The 24558-nt window shown below is 39.7% G+C and overlaps 1 protein-coding gene across 2 annotated transcripts; it reads right to left on the bottom strand.

Moving 5' to 3' along the window:
- Positions 1 to 24503, bottom strand: CRYZ (crystallin zeta). Of its 2 annotated transcripts, XM_028102590.2 has the most exons (9): positions 24414 to 24503; positions 19347 to 19463; positions 17786 to 17938; positions 14831 to 14994; positions 10106 to 10157; positions 6286 to 6435; positions 2325 to 2426; positions 2129 to 2224; positions 3 to 1700 (listed from the first exon to the last, which is right to left on the bottom strand). In XM_028102590.2, exons 2-9 carry the CDS (start codon positions 19455 to 19457, stop codon positions 1536 to 1538), a joined length of 993 nt encoding a protein of 330 aa, XP_027958391.1. In that variant the 5' UTR covers positions 19458 to 19463; positions 24414 to 24503; the 3' UTR covers positions 3 to 1535. The 2 variants fall into 2 exon arrangements, with proteins under 2 accessions (XP_087878512.1, XP_027958391.1); XM_088022386.1 differs by lacking the exon at positions 2325 to 2426 and having other exon boundaries at positions 1 to 1700.
- Positions 24504 to 24558: the final 55 nt, after the last annotated feature.

Raw genomic sequence — 24558 nt, 5'->3', positions numbered from 1 at the left:
TTGTTTATGTGTTTACGAAGAGTCACCGGGTAACTTCAGGTAGATTATCCTCAATAATGAAGGTGGGCCTCACCCAATGGGTTGAAAGCCTTCATATTGAAAACTGAGGTTTCTCAGAGAAAGAATTCTGCAATGTAGAAACCCTGCTGGCCCACCCTATTGATTTGGCTTATCAGCCCCCATCTCTTTATAAACACGTGTGTGTGTCGGTGCGTGTTTGTACGTACACAGGAGGCTAGGCTCGTAGGAAGGAAAACAAGAACAAAAATAATCAAACTTCATTTCCTTGTGCATGACATTGATGGCAAGATTTCTAAGTAATCATCCCTTTATTTAGTTTCGATAAGGACTTTCAGCACAGAACACTGTTAGAAATTAACCATTAGGAACTACATAAAAGAGATGTAAGGCAAGTACTATATAAAGACCAAATAGATAAACACAGGTTTTATTTTTCTACAGAATTTACTGCAGGTTATCATGTAATGAAGACAAAAGCAGATCACTCTTAATGTATCAAATTTGTTTAGTAATTTAAATAAAAACATAGAACTCCCATCACTCAGATAATTCTAAATCTATTTTGGAAAATCAAATCATCAGGAAGTATCTCTCAGGAGACTAGGTACCTACCTATCACATTATGCCAAAAATAAGGCTGCTCTCTTCACAGAATATACGGATAATGAAGGGGGAGAAATCGGAGGGGGAGATGAACCATGAGAGACTATGGACTCTGAGAAACAAACTGAGGGTTCTAGAGGGGATGGGTTAGCCTGGAGATGGGTATTAAAGAGGGCATGTTCTGCATGGAGCACTGGGTGTTATACGCAAACAATGAATCATGGAACACTACAGCAAAAACTAATGATGTAATGTATGGTGATTAACATAATAAAATAAAATTTAAAAAAAGGTGGCACTAAATGTACAATTAAAAAAAAAGAATATGTGGATAATGAGTAATCAACCATCAACACAGTGGATGTTCTAATATTGGGGAAATAGTGGAAAACTATTTGTTAAAAAACACATTTCTCTGGACATTGTTTATCTTGCCCTTGCAAGAGACTTGTAGATCCAGATGAGATTAGTTTAGAAAAGGGATCTTATTTAGTCCAGAAAATCTTCAGAGTCCAATACAGTTCTGAGCTAATCAGCTATTAAAGAACCTTTACAAGGACAAGTAGGTTTGGAAATCACACAGTCTTATTTTGAATTAGCTTCTTTTAGTCAAAGGTATGGAATTAATGATCAAGCACCAGGAATTTCTGTAACGCACCCAATGCCAAATGACTACTGACATTTTATTTCCTACTATGATGACTCCTTGATTAGAGGCAGGTGGGAGGCATAAAGAATATTGTGAGCTATAAAATAAATTCTACTCCAATGCTCAGATCTCTAAAGGCAAATCTTGTTTTTTAATATAAGAAACTCACTGAATCAAATGAATGCTGATTAGAGCAAAGGTAGTGTAAGTAAAACTGGGACAGGAAACTTCTAATTGCATAGGAAATACATGAAAGAATTAATCATTCTAAGAGAAGAATCATTTTCCCACGAGCCCCACTGCTATGGATGATATTTTCGTGAGCCTGGGCCACCTTCTCCAGTGAATACTGAGAACCTATTACAGGTCTCAACCAACCAATTTCCATTCCGGCTTGAAGGGCGGCTGCAAACTGCCTAAATTCCTCCTAAGTGAAAGAAAAAGGTCTTTTTGTAGAACTCGTGACTTAATTTTCAGAAAAATTTTCAGATTATAAGAGTCGGAACATAAACAGTTCCTTACAAATATGTGGCTTTTGTCACTTGTCCAGAACTAGAGAAAAAGTAGTTTTCTATATAGTAACCTTAAGTCCAATTTGTCTGAGGCAGTGTCAGTTTACAAAAAGCCTATTGTCCTGAAGCAATTACTAATAGTATCTCCCTTCTCTCTCAAAAGTGTCTTGCCTTGGAAAATAAATTACATTGCGCCCCTAGTTATCTTGTAGTGACTAATCCTCAACATACCCATCCAGTCAGATAACAAAGTTTAACATCTACTGGAATTTTCAGTCTGCCTGACTAGGCAAACTGTATCAATGTTTTAAGTTATCAAAATCAGAGTCACTTATTTTCCTACCTTAGTTGATGAATAGAGAGCAACTCCAATTATACTAGATTCCTTTGCCATGGTGTCCCGTGGGTTTATTTCAATAGGACCTCTGCTGCCAACAACCTAGTATGAAAAACAACTTGTCTATAGTTAAAGATTACTGCAAAATAGTATTAAGTTATGGTAAAGCTTCAAAGTGGTAAGAAGAAACCAAAATACTTACTATTACTCGTCCTCCATATGACAGAAGATTCAAATCATTACTAAGATTTACATTAGCTAACATTTCAATGATCACATCAATTCCCTTTTCACCAATAGATTTCTATGTAATAAAAAAATGCAGAGTAAGATGATAAGTGGAAAAAAAAAACAACTGTAAAACAGTTATCACAGTCCCATATATTACAGAAATGTTTCAAAAGACATAAAATGCTACATTTTTAAGACTAATAATACAAATTTTAAGTGATCTAATTATATAGTGTTGATGTAATTCCAAGGTACCAGTCATAACATTTAAAGTAATAAAGATTTATACTAAGTAAATTTCAAGTGCTTCGACTCAACTTGACTACAAAATACTTTTTCCTCAGTTGAAAATTTTCTGTCTTCAAAATGTATTTTCACAGAGAAGCAAACAAATCCCAAATCCCAAAAAGACTTCCACTTTTGTTAAAAAACAAAAAGCAAAAGAAGAAAATCATTGGCTGTTGGTGTTGCCGAATTTTTTTGTGTGTGCGTTCAATTTTGTCCCAAGTGGTTTACAATCAGCTTGGCATACTACTTTTCTTTTGGGTTTTCAGAGATGTTGGTTTGCAATATCCAAACCTGGCTCTTCTCTTAAATAAGTTATACATATATACCTTATACTGATTTTATTTAACAAAAAAAATGAATACCTGTGTCAGGCATTGTTAAGTACTGGGAATTCAAAGATGGACACAGAGAACTCAAAACAAAGCTAGGGAGAAAGATGGAAACCTACCGCAATCATAGCTGTGACGGGATGGGCTAAGTGCTGCGTTAGTGGAAATAAACTATAGGTTATAGAGAAAAACAAAGCTATAACTGCGATCACCTGTAGTGATCAGAGAAAGTTCAACAGAGAGGAGGACCTGGGCCCTGAGGAGTGAGCAGGAGCTCTTTAAGCAAAATGGAAGGAAGAGGAGCCAGCAGAAGCTGCACCTGAGGTGGGAGAAAGAGAAAACAGAAGAGCTATGGACTGAGAGTCCGAGTCGGGATTAGAAAGTAGCCCAGAGGAGCTGAGGCACGTGTTTGGGAAGGCGGGCGGCGGGGAAGAGGTAGAGAGGCGACTGTCAACTATATCAGTATGGACTGGGAACACGTATTAAATGCCATGTTAAAGGAGCTAGACTTTTGGGAGGCAGGTGCTAATTTCTGTGCCAGACCCTGTTTTAGATCTGAAGGTGCAGCAGGGACCAAGAAAGACAAAAATTCCTACTCTCATGGAGCTTCCATTTTAGTTATTTCTGGAGATTTTTTTTTTTTAAAGGAGAACCAAATAAGTCTAGAAAATGTGAAGACAGAAGGGGATATTAGGTCAGTTATAAATAACAGACAAAGCTGGAGAAGATGAGGACTAAACTAAGTCACAGCAGAGACAAGAACAAAGGGAGACATATTTGAAAGGCATGTCAGAATCGAAACTGACAGAGGGAGGTGGCAGACTTGACGGGCAGGAAGGAGAACAGTGATTAAAAGATAGGAATGAAAAATGAAATGTGGGTCTGTCTCGGGTGAGCAGATAAGTGGCCACGTCCAGCAGGCTGATGGCACGAAGGAAGGGAACGCAGGCCAGAGACAGTGCTGGAAATCAGCAGGATGTGGGCACAAACTGAAGCCATAGGTGTAGATGAGACTGATCGGGGGAAGGTCTAGCACCAGGAAGATACGAGACCAAGGGGAAAGGCTAAGGAACAGCAACACTTAAGTAATACGGGAGGAAGGGGACTGAAAATGAACTCAGGGAAGTGAGAAGAGAACCAGCTGCCAGGGGATGTGATCAGGGTCAGCTGCTGCCAAAAAATCACACAGTACGAAGGCTAAGCCAAAAGCAGCAGAGGGGTAAGTAGGAGCTCACCGGTGACCTCTGACAAGCAAAATGCAGTGGAAGGTGCTGGGAGGTAAGGAAGTAAAAGGAGTAAGTATTCACTGCTTTTTCAAGAAGTGCAGTGGTAGAGGGGGTGGAGGGTTTGATAAAAGGTTAGGGGAATGATTTGGAGAATAAGAGAGACTTAAGCAGAAGGAGCTAGTAGAAGAGAAAGAAGCCACAAGACCTCAGGGTCTTAAAGTCAGATTTCTGCAAAACAAAAACATATTCTTAAATTAACTGGCCATTTTTCATCTTTGTAAATACTGTTGGATGATGGGAGCAGGAGTAAATATTCAATTAATTTTAGGTTTCCCAGACATATACAAAGGAGTAACTTTACTCAGTTTTTTGGCAGTATGATTTAGTGCTAATAAATAAACTCTCACTCATATTCTCCTCAATTTGTTAATGACTGAGGTTACACAGTAATCAGTACCTGGAAAATTCTAAGTCTTTCTCAACATAAGCAAGTAATTTGAGGTTTAGCAAAGTAATCAGTATTTAGTAAATTGCTACTATAGTACAAACAGAGAACTTCAGAATCTGCTTGAATTCTGCTCTAACAATGGAATATATGCAACAACTAACTAAAACCTTCACTGCTCTGGATAAGGTAATGATTATTCCTCCACGGCATCCAATTAAAAACAAACTCTTTTCCCTAGGCTAGACAGATCCAGTCTGTAATCTGTAGATACCTCACTTTTCACTAAAAAGTTACACCAACATAAATTATATTAGGAAAACCTCGTGGTTGCCAGAGGCAGAGGGCTGGAAGTGGGTGAAATGGGTGAAGGCGGTCAAAAGGTACAAACTTCCAGTTATAAAAAAAAAAAAATAAGTCACGGGGATGTAAAGTACAGCATGGCGAACACAGCTGTTAATACTGTACCACAGATTTAAAAGTTGCTAAGAGTAGATCTTAAAAGTTCTTACCAGAAGAAAAAAAGTTTGTGACTATGTATGGTGATGGATGTTAGTGAGATTTACTGTGGTGATCATTTCACAATATCTACAAATATCAAAAAAAGTAAAAGGAGGACACCTGGATGGTGCAGTCATTTAAGTGTCTGACTCTTGGTTTGAGCTCAGGTCATGATCTCAGGGTCATGAGATCGAGGTCCACATTGGGCTCCACACTCAGCAGAGTGTGCTTGAGTTTCTCTGTCCCTCTCCCTCTATACCTCCCACTCCCCTCACCATACTAGCTCTATCTCTAAAATAAAAATAAATCCATCAATAGATGAATGGATAAAGAAGATGTGATACATATATTATATATTTTATATATATATGTAATGGAATATTACTCAGCAATCAAAAATGAAATCTTGCCATTTGCAACGATGTGGATAGAACTAGAGGGTATTATGCTAAGCAAAGTAAGTCAGACAGAGAAAGACAATTATCATATGATCTCACTCATATGTGGAATTTAAGAAACAAGGCAGAGGAGCATAGGGAAGAGAGGAAAAACTAAAACAAGACAGAACTAGAGAGGGAGACAAACCATAAGAAACTCTTAATCATAGGAAACAAACTGAGGGTTGCTGGAGGGGAGAGGGGTAGAGGGATGGGGTAACTGGGTGATGAACATTAAAGAGGGCATATGATGTAATGAGCACTGGGTATTATATAAGACTGATGAATCACAGACCTGTACCTCTGAAACCAATAACACACTATATGTTAATTGAATTTAAATGATTAAAAAATCCCCAAAAAACAAAAAATAAATAAATGTTAAAAAAAAAAACAACTCAGGGCTCTAAATACAGAGCTATGACTTTACTTAAAATGTGACTACATTAAAGAGTACCAATTTTTATAGCTATAAGACTCTGGAAAGGCTAGGTTTTATTTGATAAACATAAACAAGACAGATGAGAGTAAAGGTTTGAAAATTAGACATCTCTGCTTTTTAATTTATTAAAACTGTAAAACACATAGGCATAAAAAAGAAGCAAACAACTTTAAGAGAGTGGTTGATAAGAAAAAAGAACTTACAAAAAAACAAAGTCTCCCAAGAAATAAAATCTACTTTTATAAAATTGTAGAGTAATTTTACCTTAATTTTATCAATATAATTAAGTTCTCTGTGATTGAACACTTCATGGGCTCCATTTTGCAAAACAATGTTTTGTCCTTCCTCAGTACCAGCTGTGCCCAAAACCTTTAAGCCATAAGCTCTGGCAATTTGGCATGCTGCTAGTCCAACCTGAAAAACAAAATATAAATGCCTAGTTTTAGATTCTTTGCATCCCTGCAAATATTTATTAAATATATGTAATAAACTTAAGGTTCTTCTAGGTCCTACCCTATCCTTAAGGAATTTTGAGTCTAAATGAAGAAATAAGAACAACAATAGCTAACTTATATTGAGCATTTATAATGTGTCAGGTACCACTCAAAAGACTTTCTATCCATTGCTTTATTTTAGCCTCACAATAAGCCTAGGAGGTAGATACTATTATTGTCCATATTCCATAGATGAGAAAACTGAAGCTTATAAAATATAAGTAACATGCCCAGGTCACAGAGATAGGAACATGGCCAAATCACAGAGCTGCACCAATTCAGTCTGTAGAGCTTGAGCTTTTAACCACGGTATCAAAATGCTTACTATTAGCATCTACTTTGTGCAGAAGGTATGGGGTTTAAAGATATTCAAAACCTGCTCACTGACTTCATACTTTAACAGTACATATGAAACGCTAAATGACAAATGTGACACCATTTAAGTGGAAGAGATAGGTATATGAGCAAATTAATCCATTCATCCATATGATGACCATTTACTGAGTGTTTACTATGTGCTAGGCATGGTACTTCATGTAAGAAACTTATACTCTGAGAAAGGGGGAAAATAATAAATACACAAATAAATGAATAAAGTACATTCAGAAAAGAAAAAGTGCTATGAAAAAAAAAACCCAGCCTATTAGAGATAGGGAGAGGGACTAGTGAGGTCACCAAGAAAGACCTGAGTGAAGTGAGGGATGAGCCGTGTGAGTATCTGGAAAGCCTGGTGGAGAATGCTGTTGGCAGAATGGTTGTGGCTCACCTGGTGACATGGGAATGAGCTTGGGGCATTCAAAGGACTGAAAGAGGGTCATTAAATGTCTGCCTTCGGCTCAGGTCATGATCCCAGGGTCCTGGAATCGAGCCCCGCATTGGGCTCCCTGCTCGGCAGGAAGCCTGCTTCTCCCTCTCCCACTCCCCCTGCTTGTGTTCCTGCTCTCACTATCTCTCTGTCAAATAAATAAAACCTTTAAAAAAAAGTAAGAAAACAAAGCCATGGATTGCATGAAATCACTAGATCACTAAATAAATGTACTTAGGATAAAGGAAAAATAAAAGCATATAAGGAATATAGCTAAAAACGGTTTTTTAAATTGCAATACTAGGAAATCTATGTTTGGTTACATGCCACATGAATGGTACAGGTAAGTGTCACATACATTTAGAGCAGGGCTTCTCAAACTTAGCACTACTGACATTTGGGGCTGGACAATTCTACGTTGCAGGGGGCTATCCTGTGCTTTGAAGGATGTTTAGCAGCATGTCTGGTATTTATCTACTAGACACCAGAACCCCTCCACCCAGTGATAACCAATAATGTCCCCAGACACTGCCCCAAATGTTCAAGGGGGAGGAGGGATGATGCCAACCCACCCCTCAATGATAACCAATGATTTAGAGGGAGGTAAAATCATTATGGACTGAAAAGAATTAAAATGAAAAATGATGATAGAAACTGATTAAAATTGTAACAGAATCACAGACTCCCAGGTCTGAAATAGACTTTAAAGACTGTATGGCATATGGGAGTGATGAGCCTGAACTCAGTTGGGTTTTGGCAGGGACCTGTTTGATTTAACCAAAACAAACAAACAAATGCCCAGGACTCACAGTCTCCTGAGTCAGAGAGACATTCAATTCCATGAAATACTATGGAGTTAGCACTACTGATTTTTGCTACTTTAAAAAAAACAAAACAGGCCTTTAATAAAACTACATCTAAACTAAAGGTTTAATGTAAATATATCTCCTTCTGCTCTAAAGAGGCATTTAATAGCTATTCTGAAGGTACTGTTTATGCCATTCTTGTCAACAATTATACCAGGAACAGTACTTCAATAGATTATATACCATTATGTGTCAGTTATTCTTCTATTTACTTTGCTGACACTAAAATAGGGCACTCCCCACCAACGTATCTGGATAACAGCTGTGTTCACAAATTCCACACCATTTTAAATACACACCATAATCCCAGAGGAATTTGAATTAAATGAGGACAGAAAGTACAAAGAGAAGCAAGACAAAACCCAGCACTATTTCCCTTTGGTAGGGCGGGGAGGATCAGAAGCTTTCTCACACCAGGCCACCAGCCTATCCCTGCCAGCCAAGGATTTAACAAACTCAGCCAGCTCAGAGAACAGTGTGGATTTTGCCTTAAAAAAAAAAAAAAAAAAAAAAAAAAATTAAAAAAATCATGGTGAAGTGACTGGGCTTTTTACAAGCGGGTAAAGGGAATAAAAAGAGATTTTCTTTAAATTCTTCTCTGCCCTTCCTACTGAAACCTCTCCCTTTTATACAGTGCACCAGGTTAGCTCTCAGAAAGCCAAAGCAATTTAAATAAATGCAAGTTTGACAGATCCTTTAGTTATTTTGGGTTAAATTTAATTTAATCCAAAAATAGCCTCTTTGGTGAAGCTAAGCAATGGGAATTTTTGACAAAGCATATCTGTCATATTTTCTCAAGCCCCAAAAAGACAATCTTAGTCTTTTTAGTAAATACTCTGATCTGTGAAATCCTTCAGAATTGATCTATTTGAGGTCGACAGGAGGCTAAGTGTGGAACCTTGTGCTTCATCTATTTAAAGTAACAGAAACACAATGGGCTGAACGCTCTGTAGTCCCTGGCCACCTTTAGAGGTAAATTCACATTTTTAGGATGCCACTCATTATTCCAGAACAATGTGCCATTTGACAGGCTACTCCTTTCAACTACTCTGCAGAATACACAGTGCTCTGAAAGGGTTAACCAGCTTCCTCAAGGTGAGCCATCTAGCCCCAGGCCCTCTATTTTAAAAAAACGTGAAATCTCATCTCCAAAATTTCTAAAGCCTCTATATGCAGGATAGAGGTCATGTGGATTTCTTGTTAAATTCCAACCTCAGAGCTCTAACTTTTCCTCTAAGCTCCTCAGAGGCAGATTGACAGCCGGTTTCTTGAAGAAGCTTCTGACAGCCCTGTGTTGGGTTATTTCACTGAAGGGCTTATTTTAAAGTTCTCAGTCCCCTCCCCCCCCATTAGCATTTAAGCCACGGGTTGTGGTGTTAAGGACACAGCCATACACCGTGCATTCCGTGAATGTCCTTAAAGCGCAGCAGGCAAGCAGTGGGAGGGAGATAGAAGGGTCTGAGAATTCACAGAGTGGCTTTCCAGTGCTGTCTGGGGCAACACAGGTAAAGCTTTAAGGAGCCTTAGTTTCCTTAGCTAAGGGAATATGGAATTAATATTAACTTTAAAAAACTGTTTAAAATTCCAAATAAATACTCTTACAACATATGCTACTTGAAGGCAAAAACAAAGCCAGTTCATTTTGGTCTGCACCTGACACAGGTGGAAAAACTAACCCAGACATTTTTAATGGGGTGATCTGCTGAACGTATTAACCAAGAAATGCTAAACTAATGACAAGGAATCACCTTCAGAAGACAGCATTTAAAGAAGCTATACTACAAAAAGGAATATATGTACTGACTACAAATATTGACCATATTTATTAACTTGGCTTTTAAAAATGACTGAAAAGAAATATAATGTGAAACCCACACACATAAGCTCCTTTAAACATAAACTTAAAAATAAATACTTACTCCTCCGCTAGCCCCATGAACCAGCACACTTTCTCCAGCTTTCACACGGGCACTGCAAAACAAGACAAGGGTTCATCACCTCAAGTCGAAGGTAATGAAGCTCAGGTGTTTGTCATTCTTCTTAAGGAAATTCTACCCTCAGTTCAGCTAACGCGTCCCCAAACAGGAAACTCATTCTGCTCTACAGCCCAAAATATTCTCCAAGCTTCACAGGATCAAATGAGGGTTCTTCAGGGCCATAGACGAAAGAAAACATGAAATTCATTTGTTCGTTCAACAAACATTTAATGGGAACCTGTTACGTGCCAGGCACGGTGCTGGATGCTGGTAGCACATCAGGGTGCTACCTTCCTTCTGGGAGGCTACAGTCTTTGGAGGCACGTGAAGTGAAACAGCTGAACCTAGAGGAACTGGAGTTTCTCGTTCATTCCTACAGAAAGTGTCTCAAAACAGGCTTATGATAGCCCAGTCTCGGTTCTGTGACCCAGGGGAATGCCCAAGAAAACGCAGAAGTTAGATGATTTATGAAAACATTTTTCCTTCTCCATGCCTTTGAACATCAGGTCGTGCAGCCTCTAAGCCCACATTTCAGAGAGCAATGCTGAATCAGCAGCGGTACGAGACTAAGAAATATGATCAATCCTGTCACAAAGGTTTCCATGTCACACCAAAAAACGTCTAGATCCTCCGGTAAAATGACATATTCTACTTCTGGTTCATCTGACTACTTTTCCATTATACGGAAAATAAGGCACATGCAGCAAGACAGACAGGAGATGCTTTATTATTCCAGATGGACAATGCTAATGTCCCAATCCAGCAGCTGTTCTGTGATCCGGATCGGACTCTCAGGGAGGATCTCTTACTTCCTAGAACAATAGGGGTGGCCACACTGTACAGACCGTTATGTTCAATCTGGGAGTAAGAACACAATGACCCAGAGTCATGCTCAAGGCTGCGTGCCAACAGCTGACAAATGGCAATTACGAGCAGTAAATGAAACCTCTTCCAATACTCTTGTTTAGAGATGAGGGGACTGAGGGCAGTGAGTTAAATGGAGAGTCTAAATGATTAACTATCACCAAACACTTTGACATTTTAAAAAGTAAAATATGAATGTAAGGGAATAGGATTACTGATGTCATCCTATGGGATATGAAATACTTTTCCCAGTAATGGTTCTTTTAAGAATCTTTCAAACAACCCCTCAAACACTAAGAGCACATTCTCCTAAACCACTGGGCCTGGGGCAGGTGGTGAAAAAGCAAGCTAACCCTCTCGCGGATCCCCCTGCTATGATCCTTCTACCCTTACACAGTCATTGTGATGGTTAATTTTATGTGTCAGCTTGGCTGGGCCATGGGGCCAGAATCTGGTTAAACATTATTCTGGATGTCTCTGTGGAGGGCCTCATCCAATCAGCTGAAGGCCTTAAAAGAACAAAAACTGACTTCTGGAACAAGAAGTAATTCTGCCAGTAGACTGCCTTTGAACTCAAACTGCAACTCTTTCCTGGGTCTCCAGCCTGCCAGTTTACCCTATCAGACTTTAAGCTCACCAAGCCTCCACAAATCAATCTCTCTCTCTCTCTCTCGTATATATGTATGTATGTAATACATACATATGTACGTACACATTCTGTTGTTCTGTTCCTCTGGACAACCCTGACTAATACAGTTAGCTCCCCTCGGGGCTCATGGCAGGGGCTCGAGCCTTGGCCTGGCCTTCCATGCTATTGTTCCAGACTTCCTCCCAGTCACTGAAGATTAGTACCTGGCACATTAGTACCTGGCTTTCTCTTCCACGCCAAAGCCAGCCCTAATCTAAAAGATTTCAACATTCTCTGGGAAGAAAACCTTGAATCACAATTCCTGAATTCTCCCCTTTAGCCACTCTCTCCCAAGGCGGAACCTGGTAACCACCCCCAAAATCTCTACTAGAGAAGTATCAGACCCTAATAACCAGTGTTATGACAGTAATCTCCAATCCTAATTCTGTAAGCCCATATTCTCTCAAAATCTTTTCTTCAACTTCCCAGAGATTGCCGTCTCTGGATTGCTCAATTTCTGCCCACTTGTTGCTCCTGGCTCCATTTCCTGCACTAGCCAGCCTGGACCCCGCAGCAGCTTACCCCGACTCCTCTCTCTTCCTCTCCTGTGCTCTCATTTCCTTCATGCTACTCCATTCTGTCACTAACACTCCAGCCCTGGATTAATGTTAAAATCCAACTTCCTTGATAATCTACCCAAATGATGAAGTACTATTTAAAAAAAAAAAAAATCACGTGACCATGCATTTTGGTGCCACTTCTGTTCTGATTCTCAAAAGATCACTTTGCCTCCCATTTAATTATGAAAAGTGAGGCAATCTCATATGAGTTCCTTCAACACTCTACCTCCCTACCCACAAACTTTTCCATAGTTATACCATCTTTACCTATTCTGGGTTTAGCAGATGAGATACCCTTTAATATCTGAGGCCAGTCTCGCCACACGTCCTACCTCCTTCCATACTGCCATCTGCCGCTCCACCCTCTCTTCCAAACCTTCCGTCGCTCCCGCTGCTAGATCTTTCCTCAGCTATAAACATATTCAGCTCCCATTCAACCTGTTGTCCCCACAAACTCCCGAGTACTCTTCTACTTCCTCCTCCCTAGCTCCATTCGAGGAACCCAATTCCACCTCCTTCCTCAGCCCACTCAATCAAGCTTCTGTCCCGCCGCTCTACTGGGAAAGTGACCTGGACTCCAGTCACCAGTCACCTCCTAATTGCTAATCCTAACTGTTCTTTTTTTTTTTTCCAAACACACCTCACTGCTGCATTTGACAGCTAGCTTCCCTTCTCAGTAGCAACATCAACCACTGCCCCTAACACCACCAACACCAACAGAGTACTTACTCTATGCCAAGGTCTGCACTGAGCTTCACAAGGTATGACTTCACTGAATTCTCACCACACCTCTAGGAAGGAGGAGCTATTAGTATTCACATTTTTCAAACCACTAAACTACAGCCGAGACAGGGAAGTAACTGGACCATGGTCATATGGCTGGTAGTAGGAGAAGACAGTCCTGTAACCCAAGTCTTTCTGTCTTCAAGGACCATGAACTTAGGTGTTTAACAGACACCATGACCTCTAGACACCCTTGGCCTTGGCAAACGCTCCCTTTGGTCTCTTAGGACTCTGCCCCCTACCTCTGACTACACTCCTCCCTGCTGATTTTCTCTAACTTTCTATTCTCACTCCACTGTTCTTCATTCCCTGAAGGCTTTCAGTCACTTTCATCTTGTCAACTCCCACCCACAGGATGATAACCCCATGTTGACATCTTTACCCTTCAGGCTTCAGATTCTTTCACACAACAGGTTGCTGGTCTTTTCCAACATGATGCCTATCTTGGTTTCAACTCCAAAACTGGACCAAGCTTCCCTTTGAAACGTTTTCCTTCTTTTCTTCGTCAGAGTTAAACATTTACCAACCTCAAGAGCTAGAAGTATCCGTTAAGTTCATCTTCTCTCTCATTCTCTACATGCAAACAGTCACCAAACACACCTGATTTTACCCTCTAATAGTTGTCCTTTCCCTTCCACCTTTTCTACCATGGCTCTTGCTCTGGCCCTTAGGTATTTTACCTAAAGGATACTCGTATAAGACCCACCCATCTCTTTCTCCACTCCTGTCATCAAATCCATCCTTCACATACTGATAGGCGATCTTAATAAAACACTCATATAACAGTATCACTCTCCCGAATAAAACATTTCATGACCCCCAATCCCTTACGGAACAGTGTGCGAGCTCTATCATCTTGCTTTTTACAATCTGAAACCTACCTATTTCATGTGACAGCTAATATTTATTAAAAGATTACTATATTCCAACCTAATTCCATGCCATTCTTTGCCTTCAAACCTTCCATCCAACAAAACCAAATTGCTACAGCTCTCCTTAGATATCATGATTCTCCCCCACAACACCAGGCTATTCCCATTGTCGAGTTTCCTCTCGCCTCCCAGCTATCCTTCCCCAAGATAACTCCCTGATTAAAGTACATATTTTCAGAGGGGCGCCTGGCTGGCTCAGTTGGTGGAGCATGTGACTCTTGATCTTGGGGTTGTGAGTTCAAGCCCCATGTTGGCTATAGAGATTACTTAAAAATCAAATCTTTAAAAAAAAATCATATATATATATATATACACACACACACACACACACACACACACACACACACACACACACACACACACACATTGTCAGATCCCAGCCATGGAAACTGACCAGTGGGTCTAGGGTAGGGCCCTACATGGTATTTTTAAATTGCAGCAATTAGTTTCTAGGGCTGGATAACAAGATTTTTTGAACCATGACTTTAAAATAATCCAAGCCTTACATCTTGGCAGGAAGCCCTATCTCATCACCACTGTTACATCCCTTATGATCCCATAAATCCCTATGCACATCTACACCACTGTACTTTCCACATTACACATCAATATTATAACCCTTATGTCTGTGTCTCTTACCAGACTGTCAGCATCTTAAAGACAAAGACAGCATTTTGCTCTTCTTTGTATCCCCAGTGATTAGAATAATCTCCCAAATTAGCACAGCTTCCACTCCATAAATGCTTAATGGTAACTAAATAGTAACCGGATAGGAGAGATATGGATGCATGATAGGAAGGCAGGCGATACCGGCTGTATGACTGACCGTGTGTGTCATTACCTGTGGAGCAGAGCTCGATAAGCAGTAAAATAGGGAATACCGATGGCAGCTCCTTGCTCAAAGTCCAGTTTTTCTGGCAGTGTGTAAACACTGTCATCTGCTGCGAGAGCATACTCGGCGTAGCCCCCAGAGATGGTGCTGGTAGTGAAAACTCTGTCACCTTTCTAGGGAAAGCAATAAATTGATAAATGCGCCAGGGATTAAAAATGTCAAATGGGTATAATCCTTTATAATGCAACTTGTATAACAACAAGTATTTATGTATTGTTTTCTACATCTTACAGTCTCATAAAACTATCTTCAGCATATTAAACATTTTTAAAGGTTTTATTAATAGAAACCAAGAAGAAGAAAACTTAAGGAAAATAGGAAAAAAAAAAAGGGGAAAGAGAACCTCCAGAATGGTATAATGAGAAAACAACTAACCTTTATTGCCTTTATCGAGAGAGCTTACTGTGCAAGACACTGTATTAGGAGTCTAATGAGTATTGTCTAATTTGATCTTCTCAAGAACCTATGAGGTAAGCACTTTTCTTATCACCACTTTAGATTAATTCCACTATACAAATGAGGAAGTTGAGGGACAAAGAAGTTCAATAATTTGCTCAGATTAAGCAGTTAGTAAATGACAGTTAATACAACACCAAGAGCCGGAAACTATGCCTGGATCCTGACAGCAAGAAGAGCTGGGACAGGCTTCTTCACTTGTTACAGCATCAGAAACACAGTAAACTCTCAGTAAACTCTGCTGGGTCCTTGCTATTGAAAAGCAGAGGCATAACTGAGGGTGAGGTAAGGCACGATGCAAGACTTAGCGCCTGCCCAGTGTGACCTGCATGCTAGAGAAATCAGACTGTCTACTACAGACACCTGCCCGAACTCTTCTTTCTTGAAAAAAATGTAAATATTCCTTGGAATAAGCAAAATATTAAGGCAATAACCTTCAGGATACTTAAATTGCCCCCCCCAAAAAGATCTAAAAAAGTAATAGCACTATGTGGTGGGACAGAAACAAAAAAGATTCAAAAGGCATCCACCCAGCAGTCAGACTCATCACTGCTTAACAGTGCCACTTGCAAATGGGCAGCTATGAATGTGTTAAGATTAATCCTGCTTTAATAGCTTAAAAAGGTGTTGCACAGATTGCAATATAATTCAAACACATTCTAAGAATTCATTATGGAAAGCAGGACTTTGAGTTCTGTGATGGATATTAATAACAAAACAACTTCCCCCATCTAAAGCATCCTAAACCCTGGGAAGAGAGAAAAGGAAAGGACAGGAGTAACTACAATGGAAGAAATCATGATGAACCATCAAAGATAAGTAACCAGGAAAAGAAAGGAATTATTTCTAAGTTGAAGGAATCAAAAATAGCTTCACTGAGAAGCCAATATTTAAGGTAGGTCTTGAGGAATTGGACAAGATTTTGGAAACTAGAACTGACAAGAGTCATTATGAGTGAAGAGAACAAAGTAAACAAAGGAACAGTGGCAGGAATAAATGCTGAGGAACTGCTAGCATTTGTGCCCAATGAGTAAGTAGTCTTATATATGGAAGGTAATAGTTTCAGAGATAAAATGAAAAGGAACTAAAGCTGGAGGGTAAAAGCCCCCGCACCTCTGTTTGTAAGTTTCAGTTTCATTCTGCCAAGCAGAAGAACCAACACGAGTGAAGACAGAGAAGGAAGAGTGTGGGGTATGCACCTTAGTGGACAGCACAGGTCCACAGCTTGGTGGAAAGTTCTAAGTAAAGATGTCACGTGTGATCCTGGAAACCGTGGGGTCATGATGAAGGCACAGAATTCCAGAGTGTAAAGAAGACTGAGAACACTGGGCAACACTGAAATTGGAGGAGCATCCCGAGAAAAAGCAGCTTGAAAAACAATGCCTAGGAGGAAGTGGGGCCGAGACGAGAGAAAATGATGTCATAGAAGCTGAAGAAAAAAAAAAATTTTTTTTAAGAAAAAGCGGCTGAAGAGTGTCAAATGTCACCAAGAAGTCAAGAGAGATAATGACATAAAAGGGCCCATTAACTCCAGCAATCGAGAGGCCATTAGTGACATTAGCAAGAATGTTTCAGTGGAGCTATGAGGGCAGAAGCCAGACAGCCACAGGCTGAGGAGAGCAACGCTGTAGGAATCGGACAATCTTCCTGCGCAGAGGCCATGTTAACCTTCTCTGTCTCAGTCCGATTTTGGTAAATGTGCTGCCAAAGTGAAGCAGGTCAAGGAATTATGAGGAAAGATGCTAGAACATGAATACACTATCCATGTTTTAGATTCCTTTTGGCATATAAATAACAAAAGCCCTGATCGTAACATTTTTATTGACTCAGTCACCTTGATCTGAGGCAAAGCTCTAAAAATGTATAGTTGACCTGGCATTTTTTTCATCTTTTACTTATTATTCAAAAGAATTGGCCTTCCCTTTATCTTATGAAACCAAATTTATAAAAAGAATTAGACATTATGTTGGCTTGTGTATTACTGAGAGTTAGGAAACAGTATAATTTCCTTGCCTATTTTCTGCCCTTACATATTTCTGCTACATCAAAAGGATCACAGTTGAATTCTGTGAGGATGTGAAGATACAGAATTTACCCAGCACTTGTCCCCAACAATGGAAACAAGGAAGACCTCCAGATAAAAGGCAATCTCTTTTGTGAATAGAGGAGTCCCCCAAGTGGCAGAAATTGTGTAATGGGGCCTTTCATTTTTTTGAAGTTTTTATTTAAATTCCAATTCATTAACAGGCAGTGTAATATTAGTTTCAGGTGTACAATCTAGTGATTCAACACTTCCATAACAATACCCAGTGCTCATCACAGCAAGTGCACTCCTTAATCTGTGACGGGGCCTTTTAAAGACTTAAATAACAACACATTTTAAAGCCATGTTAAAATGTTTTAAGAAAAAATATTAAGCCAAAATGGAAATAATTGAAAATGTAATACCTTGAAAGTGGATACATTATCTCCAACGGCTTCTATTACACCAGCCACATCTGAACCAGGAGTATAGGGTAAGAGTGGTTTTCTGCTGTAAGTACCAGAACGAATATATGTTTCCACTGGGTTTACACCACATGCGTGGACTTTGATCAGAACCTGCAATGACAATGTACTTTTGTTCACACGGAACATTTAGGCATTCATTCAGCATTATGCTAGGACTCCACTGATTATGGGAATTATAAAAATGGAGGAGAAAACCTCACCTTCAATTGACTCACATTACAGTTTTGCAAACCAACGTATACATAAAAAAGATAAGACAGAAAGGCTTATTATATGCTATATTAAAAACATTTTGGGACAATAGTAGTGGAAGTACTTGAGAGGATGTGTGGCACAAACCTCTATGTGCTCATCAAATCTAATTCCTCCTCCTCCTGGGTACATAGGAAGAATATTATTTCTTGGTGCCTTATGATTGAGTTTTAGCCAATAGAATGTGAACAAAAGTGATCAGAGTCACTGTCAGGGCCCATAAAGATGTTCTAGGCAATCCACACTGTGCCTCCACCCTTTTAAAGAAGTGACCCCAGAAGACAGAGGTGTTGAAGGTGCAGAGCCACATGATGGAAGGCTAGGTCCGTAAATCACTCTTTGAGAATTACCCACCAATGTTTTAGAATTCTGGAATTTAGTGAATGAGAAATAATTTTCTATTGTTGAACCACTGAGATTTTGAGGTTACATCTACCACAGAAGCTAATTTTACCTTACTTAATATATAATGATTACTTTTGCTGTGGGAGTTAAGAGAAGGCCTTACAAAGAAAGTGGTATTTGAGCTAGACCCTAAAAGAAGAGTAGATATTCTTTCAGAATGGGAGAAAAGGATATCTCAGGTAGAAGGAATAGTATGAGAAGGAATAAAAGGGCCTCTTGGGGAAACCAGATAGTGCTGCTTTTTATAGCACAGTCTATTGAAAAGGAGCAGTAAGAAATGAATCTCTAAAGTTAGGTTATGGCCAAATTGTAAAAACTCTCAGGAGGCTCAAGGTTCATTAAGGAAATGAGACTTGGGAGTCATGGAAGGTGTGGTAATAAAAATACATAATTTTTAATGAGAAAGTATATCGTTAAAGTCACCGGAAATGATTAAACTCTTCATTTAAATTCTCTTAAATCACATATAGAAGGGCATGTATGCAGAAGAAAACCATTTTCCTACTGTGCACAAAATAGAAATCATGAAAGTTTGTAATAGAATAACTTGTTCAAAACTACTTATGACTCCGTGCAGAAAAATTCAATTATTGCCCTGCACAGATGATCCTCAACCTCAAAAATGTTCTTATAGCAAGATATTTTTCCTTTTTATAGATCTACCTCATTGTTATAACTATGCTCTCTTTGTCAGAGCTCACATATATCATCAGTATAAACTTTGTCCTAATTCAGTGTCTCTACGAATTATTGTGAGTCTGCTTCTTTTGAACATTAACCTAATGTGCTGGAGACTCACACTCAGTGTAATTATTGCCTGTTTTTATGTAATTATTTCCACCTGATGGTCTTTTGGAATTGGTACTGCAATATCCGACTGGAGTTTCAGCACTTCTGGTCCACCAAATTCAAAAACTCGAATCGCTCTCATCAACTTCTGTCCAGTCGCCATGGTGATCTAGACACAAAGAAAAAAAAATAATGTACTGTCATATGGTATCTAGGCTATATCACTATGTTTTTTCCCCTGGAGGAGGCAGATCAAACAATTTTTCAAACAACAATTTAAATCATGAGCTTACACAGATCTCATTTCATGTTTAAGGGCCTTTCATCTTACAAATTCTTCAGCTACAAAGCAAAATACTTGATATTACTTCCTGTAGGGATTCAGTGCCTTCCACAAGGGAATCAAACATGCAAACAAAAACATCTGGCTAGACATAGCATGACACAGTATCTTAGGTTTCTTTTTGTGCAAGTTTGTGCTGCCACATCTTAGAAATTTGTTAAGTTTTATTAACATTAGAGAAATAGACCTTCTGTTAGATTATGAAATATTTCAAATATAGAGAGAAACATAAAGAATATAATGAACACATTTACCTGCCACCCTGCTTTAACAAATCTTAACATTTTAAAAACCTAGAACATTATAGATATAACTGAAGCCTTCTGTACCCATCTCCAATCCCATTTCTGGCCCACCCTTTTAAGAGGTAATTATTACCATAAACTCAGTGCTCATGATTCCCAGGCATGATGTCATATCACTACTTCATTCAACAATATGTGCCATTGTGTTGCATGTTCTCAAACTTTATTTAGATTGGATCATACTGTACTTAATTCTGCAACTTGCTTTTTCTTCTCAACATTAAGTTTTTGAGATTTATCAATGGTGAAACACTTAGCTTTATGAAGCTCATTCATTTTAACAAAGGACGAAAACATTAAAAACTAAAAACAATGCTTTGTATGTAATCTTTTATAAATTACAAGGGTCATTTACAGTTAACCTTTCTGTCCTACCACTGCTATTTTTTTTTCTACCACTGCTATCATTGAAATGAAAACTCAAGAGTTAAACTCTTAGAAAAGGTCTAAAGAATATTTGAATATAAAAATAGCTAATTATGGAAATCTTCCATACCTATAGCGATGTAATGAAAGGGTTTTGACTGTATCTCCATAATTTTGCTTGCGGGTTATCACAATTTCTTGAAATTAACCACGTCAAATAGTTAGACTCTGCCACCACCCAGAACATCCTTGCTAATGTCTGGAATAATTATATTCATCAACAATGAGTAGGTGAAAGATCAAAAAGTTGTAGAAACTAGGGACTTGAGATGAAAGAATTCACACTTTTACTATATTGAAGCTCAACACAGGGCTACTCAGAAGAGAACACATGCTAACTATAAAATGTCCCTCCAACTATAGGGGGTAATTGAAAGCATTTTGATAGTATTATTAGTAGAAAGTTCTTGATACAATTAATCCAAAGTTGTATTATTTTAAAACCCTTTATTTTAAGTGATGCCATGTAGTACCTAGCACAGAGGAGAAAGTAAATTGTCCATTGCTAGAAGGTTGTTGAGCAATGACATGTCCTGAAGGGCAGACCTCAAATACAAGGGGGCAGAAGCAGGCAGAAGACATAAACCTAAGGTCACTGCAGAGGAGCTGGGCAGTCCCTGAGGGTGACACCTGTGTGGTGTGAGGACTGGGAAAAGGCAGCTCACCCCCTACCTGCCAACAGTCTCACTGCTGAATTTTGATCTAGCTCTTCACTCAAGCTGGGTATTTCTTAGACAAGAAAGTGAAAATATAAAGACAGTAAAAGAGAAATGACAACACCACCACCACCACCAAGGTTGCCCAGCTCAGAGTTTTTCATTCTGGAAATAAGAACACAGCTTTCTTTTCCCTTTTTGTTGCCAGCACGGTGTTATGGAAAGAGTACGGTTATGGAATCTGACAACTTTCAGTATGAATTCCGGCTCTATCATTTACTAGCCAAATGGCCGTGGGCAAGGCAGTCAACTTTGTTGAGCTTCTTCATCTGAAAACTGGGCTCCCACTCAGGGTTACTGTGCTAGAGACAGCAAGCATCAGGCATTGAACCTGGCAAGTGTTCACTCCTATATATATAGTAGATATGATTCCTTTCCCATCTCTTTTCTCCTTTTCAATTTCTTATTCATTAAAATACTCCTGATTCTATAATTCCATAATCACTTTTGATTTTACATAACAATATTTACAGGACTCAGATTATAAAAACAAGACCTTGGCCTCAAAGGATTCAGTCTGGAGAATCATTTAAACAAAACATTAATATCAAAATACTGGTTGTTATTCATTCAACATGTATACTTGGAACATTAACTGTAAGCGAGGCCCTGTGCTAACCCCATAGAACACAAAGGGCAAAAAGAAAATGCCCCAGCCCCTCTCTTAGCTCCAGTTCACTCTGTGCTCTCATTCTTTCACACAGCTACACACACCACATAAGATCTGCAGCTCCTTTTCCACTTTCTACCTACTTCCTACCTATTTATTTCTTTCAAGCACTTGCATCTACCTTTTCACCAACAGACATCATTATCCTCAAAGAACTGTAGCAGTAATAAAAGCAAAATTATCCCGAAATAGGATCTGGCAAAATTATCTAACACATACATTTCCCCCCTACATTTTGATATCTGCTAAGTCGGGAGAAAAGAACAAAGGAAGGAGGATTCTCATCCTTAATACTGGATTTAGAAGACCCTGCTGCCTTGCCTAGTACTACCATCTTATCCTACCGAGCGTGTAAGGAGACCAGGCATAACCTTGACAGCGCTGTCTTCTACTTGCTTCTGTCCATCTTATTTCCCACTGAGCCTTTGCCACTATGATCGATCAGGCTTCAATCTGTACAAACTGCCTTTGAAAACCCCCTCAACTACCCATAGGATCATCAACTGCTTCACAATACATAACACATAAGGTGATATGTCAAAAGGAATAATAAAAAGAATAAAATAACACACAAATTGTAATTATAATTCTTAAACCCCTAATACCTGATTTCTTCTAAAAAGCACATCTTTTATGTCCATTAGTATAATTATTTTTCACAAGAGGTAGAAAAGCAACCATTTAATTATATGCGGAAATGGAAATAAAATCACCATCCATGTTATGGATGAGAAAACATCCCAAGAGGGTAAGAGACTCACCAGGGTCACACAGAAGCAGAGCTAGAATCCAAGTCCTCTACCTTAAATGTTGATTGGTGATGTACCCTTACTGTACAATCCTTTTCATCTTACCCTTTGAAATGTTGGCATAGAAGATCCTTTAACTTCTTAAAAATATACTTTATGACGATGAGTGAGACAGGCTCAGCTAGAAATCTGAAATTCAACTAACTTGCAGGTAGGATTACATATTTTATGATTAAGGCATCTGCTCAGAGTGTGAAATTTTCCAAATGTCTGTCAGTTAGGAGGATCCAGTAGTGACACAGAGGACAAGATTCTATTAGGAAAACTAATAATTTCCTTATCTGTAAAATGGGGCCAGTACTCCCTAGCATAGGATCCTTGTGAAGATTAACTGCAACAGTGCGGGGTGTGAGTGCTTCACAGCATGCCCAGCATGCAATATGCTCTATTATTCAGACTAAATCATTTGCGTGTCAGCAGGCCTGCCACCTTGCTAGTGTTTTTAAATAGATTTTTCTATTTATCAAGTGTAAGCTTTAAATTAGAGGACCTGGTTTAATTTTTGGTTGTACTTTTGACCTATAAAAAGTTGCCAAGAATACTTTGGAAATCTAGGAAATACAGAATTCTAAAATTCCTCCTCAAACAGTGATCTTCTCTATGCTCTGTTTCAATCCATTTGGTTTAAATAAAAACTGAAGGGACAGGGAAAATGTTAGAACTATATTTTAATATAGAATGAAGAAATCAAGTCACAAAGGCAGAGCAAGGGCACTTATGAGAGAAGGGCATAAGTAAAATAAAGTAAGAATTTCTAGCAAGACATAAAAAAAATAAGAACTTGTAAAGAGAATCATCATTACGAAATGTGCCGCTGTCGATCAGGAATGACTCATGTAAGCCTTTATTTTTTTAGCCTTAAGCCAGAAATGTAAAAAAACCAAACAATTAAAAGTAGCCTAAGAAAAGTCTCTTCTTGGCTGGGTGACCTTGTCAGGTTACTTCCCTGGTCTGGATCTCAGTGCCCACTTCTGATAAGAGGGGGTGGTGGAGGAGGAGTTGAACAGATAATTCTAAACTCCTCCAGGTTCTTGGATGTAAAGATTGGATGGAACTAGGCCGGCAGCTCTTCCGTGCTCGGGAAGGGCTCAGTGGGATTTGCTAATGCTGACCAGACTTACATGGAGCGTGCCAGTGGCTTCAGTGGGAATCGCACAACTTTTCCACTACCAGTCCAAACGTGAGCCTTTAAATAGTTCAATCATGAACGCATTCTCTGGTCACTGTGATAAGCCTCATCTGGGAACTAAGTGAGCATTTAACGATGTGTTTACGCGGTGTTTTATAATTTTCTTTTCCTTTGAAAATTATTCTAGGTGGGGGTCACCGGAGTGGGTGGGTGGGGGTGTCAAAGAAACTAGGCATTTCTCTCCCAAAGGAAGACAGCACCTCTGATGGCAGAGGCGACTTAAGACCGGGCGGGTGGAGCTCCAGAGCCCCCGCAGTCGTGGCAACCGCAGAGGAGAAGCCTGTTCCCCCCCGCGGGGCTGTGCGCAGGGCCCGCGGCCGACACCGGCTGCAGCAGGAACGCCCAAGCCCGGGCCTGGCGGCGGGAGCGGAACCCGCGGAGCCCGCGGCGGCCTGCCCGGTGCAGCCGAAACGCAGATCTCACTGGAGACCAGGGCTGGGAGCTCGCGGCCAGCAAGTGAAAGTCCCTGCGTGATTTACGGATGACGAATAAGTAACCCCTAGAGGGAAAGGTCTTCGGCCACGAGCTCCTTTTTCACATTCTCCAGGACAGAACGCGGGACAAGAGCGCGACCCCAATCAAACGCACTCCTTTGTGGACCAGCGGCGGGGAGATCCGCTGCCTGAACAACTACAGGGAACTTTTTTTAAAAACCACTTACCCGGTTCTAGAGTGGGGAGGCAAAACCTGCGAGGGCTCACTCAGACTCCACAGAAAAGGGGATGGAGCTGGGCGTCTTCTACACTTGCTGGCTCCGCCTCCCCCGCGCGTCTCTCCCCGCCCTCAGGGGAGGGCACGACAAGCTC

Source organism: Eumetopias jubatus, unplaced genomic scaffold, assembly GCF_037043125.1.
Source record: "Eumetopias jubatus isolate StellerSeaLion01/CBP00866 unplaced genomic scaffold, mEumJub1_p1.0 scaffold_4, whole genome shotgun sequence".
In the NCBI taxonomy this organism is placed as follows: Eukaryota; Metazoa; Chordata; class Mammalia; order Carnivora; family Otariidae; genus Eumetopias; species Eumetopias jubatus.
This window is presented reverse-complemented; position numbering and strand designations above follow the sequence as displayed.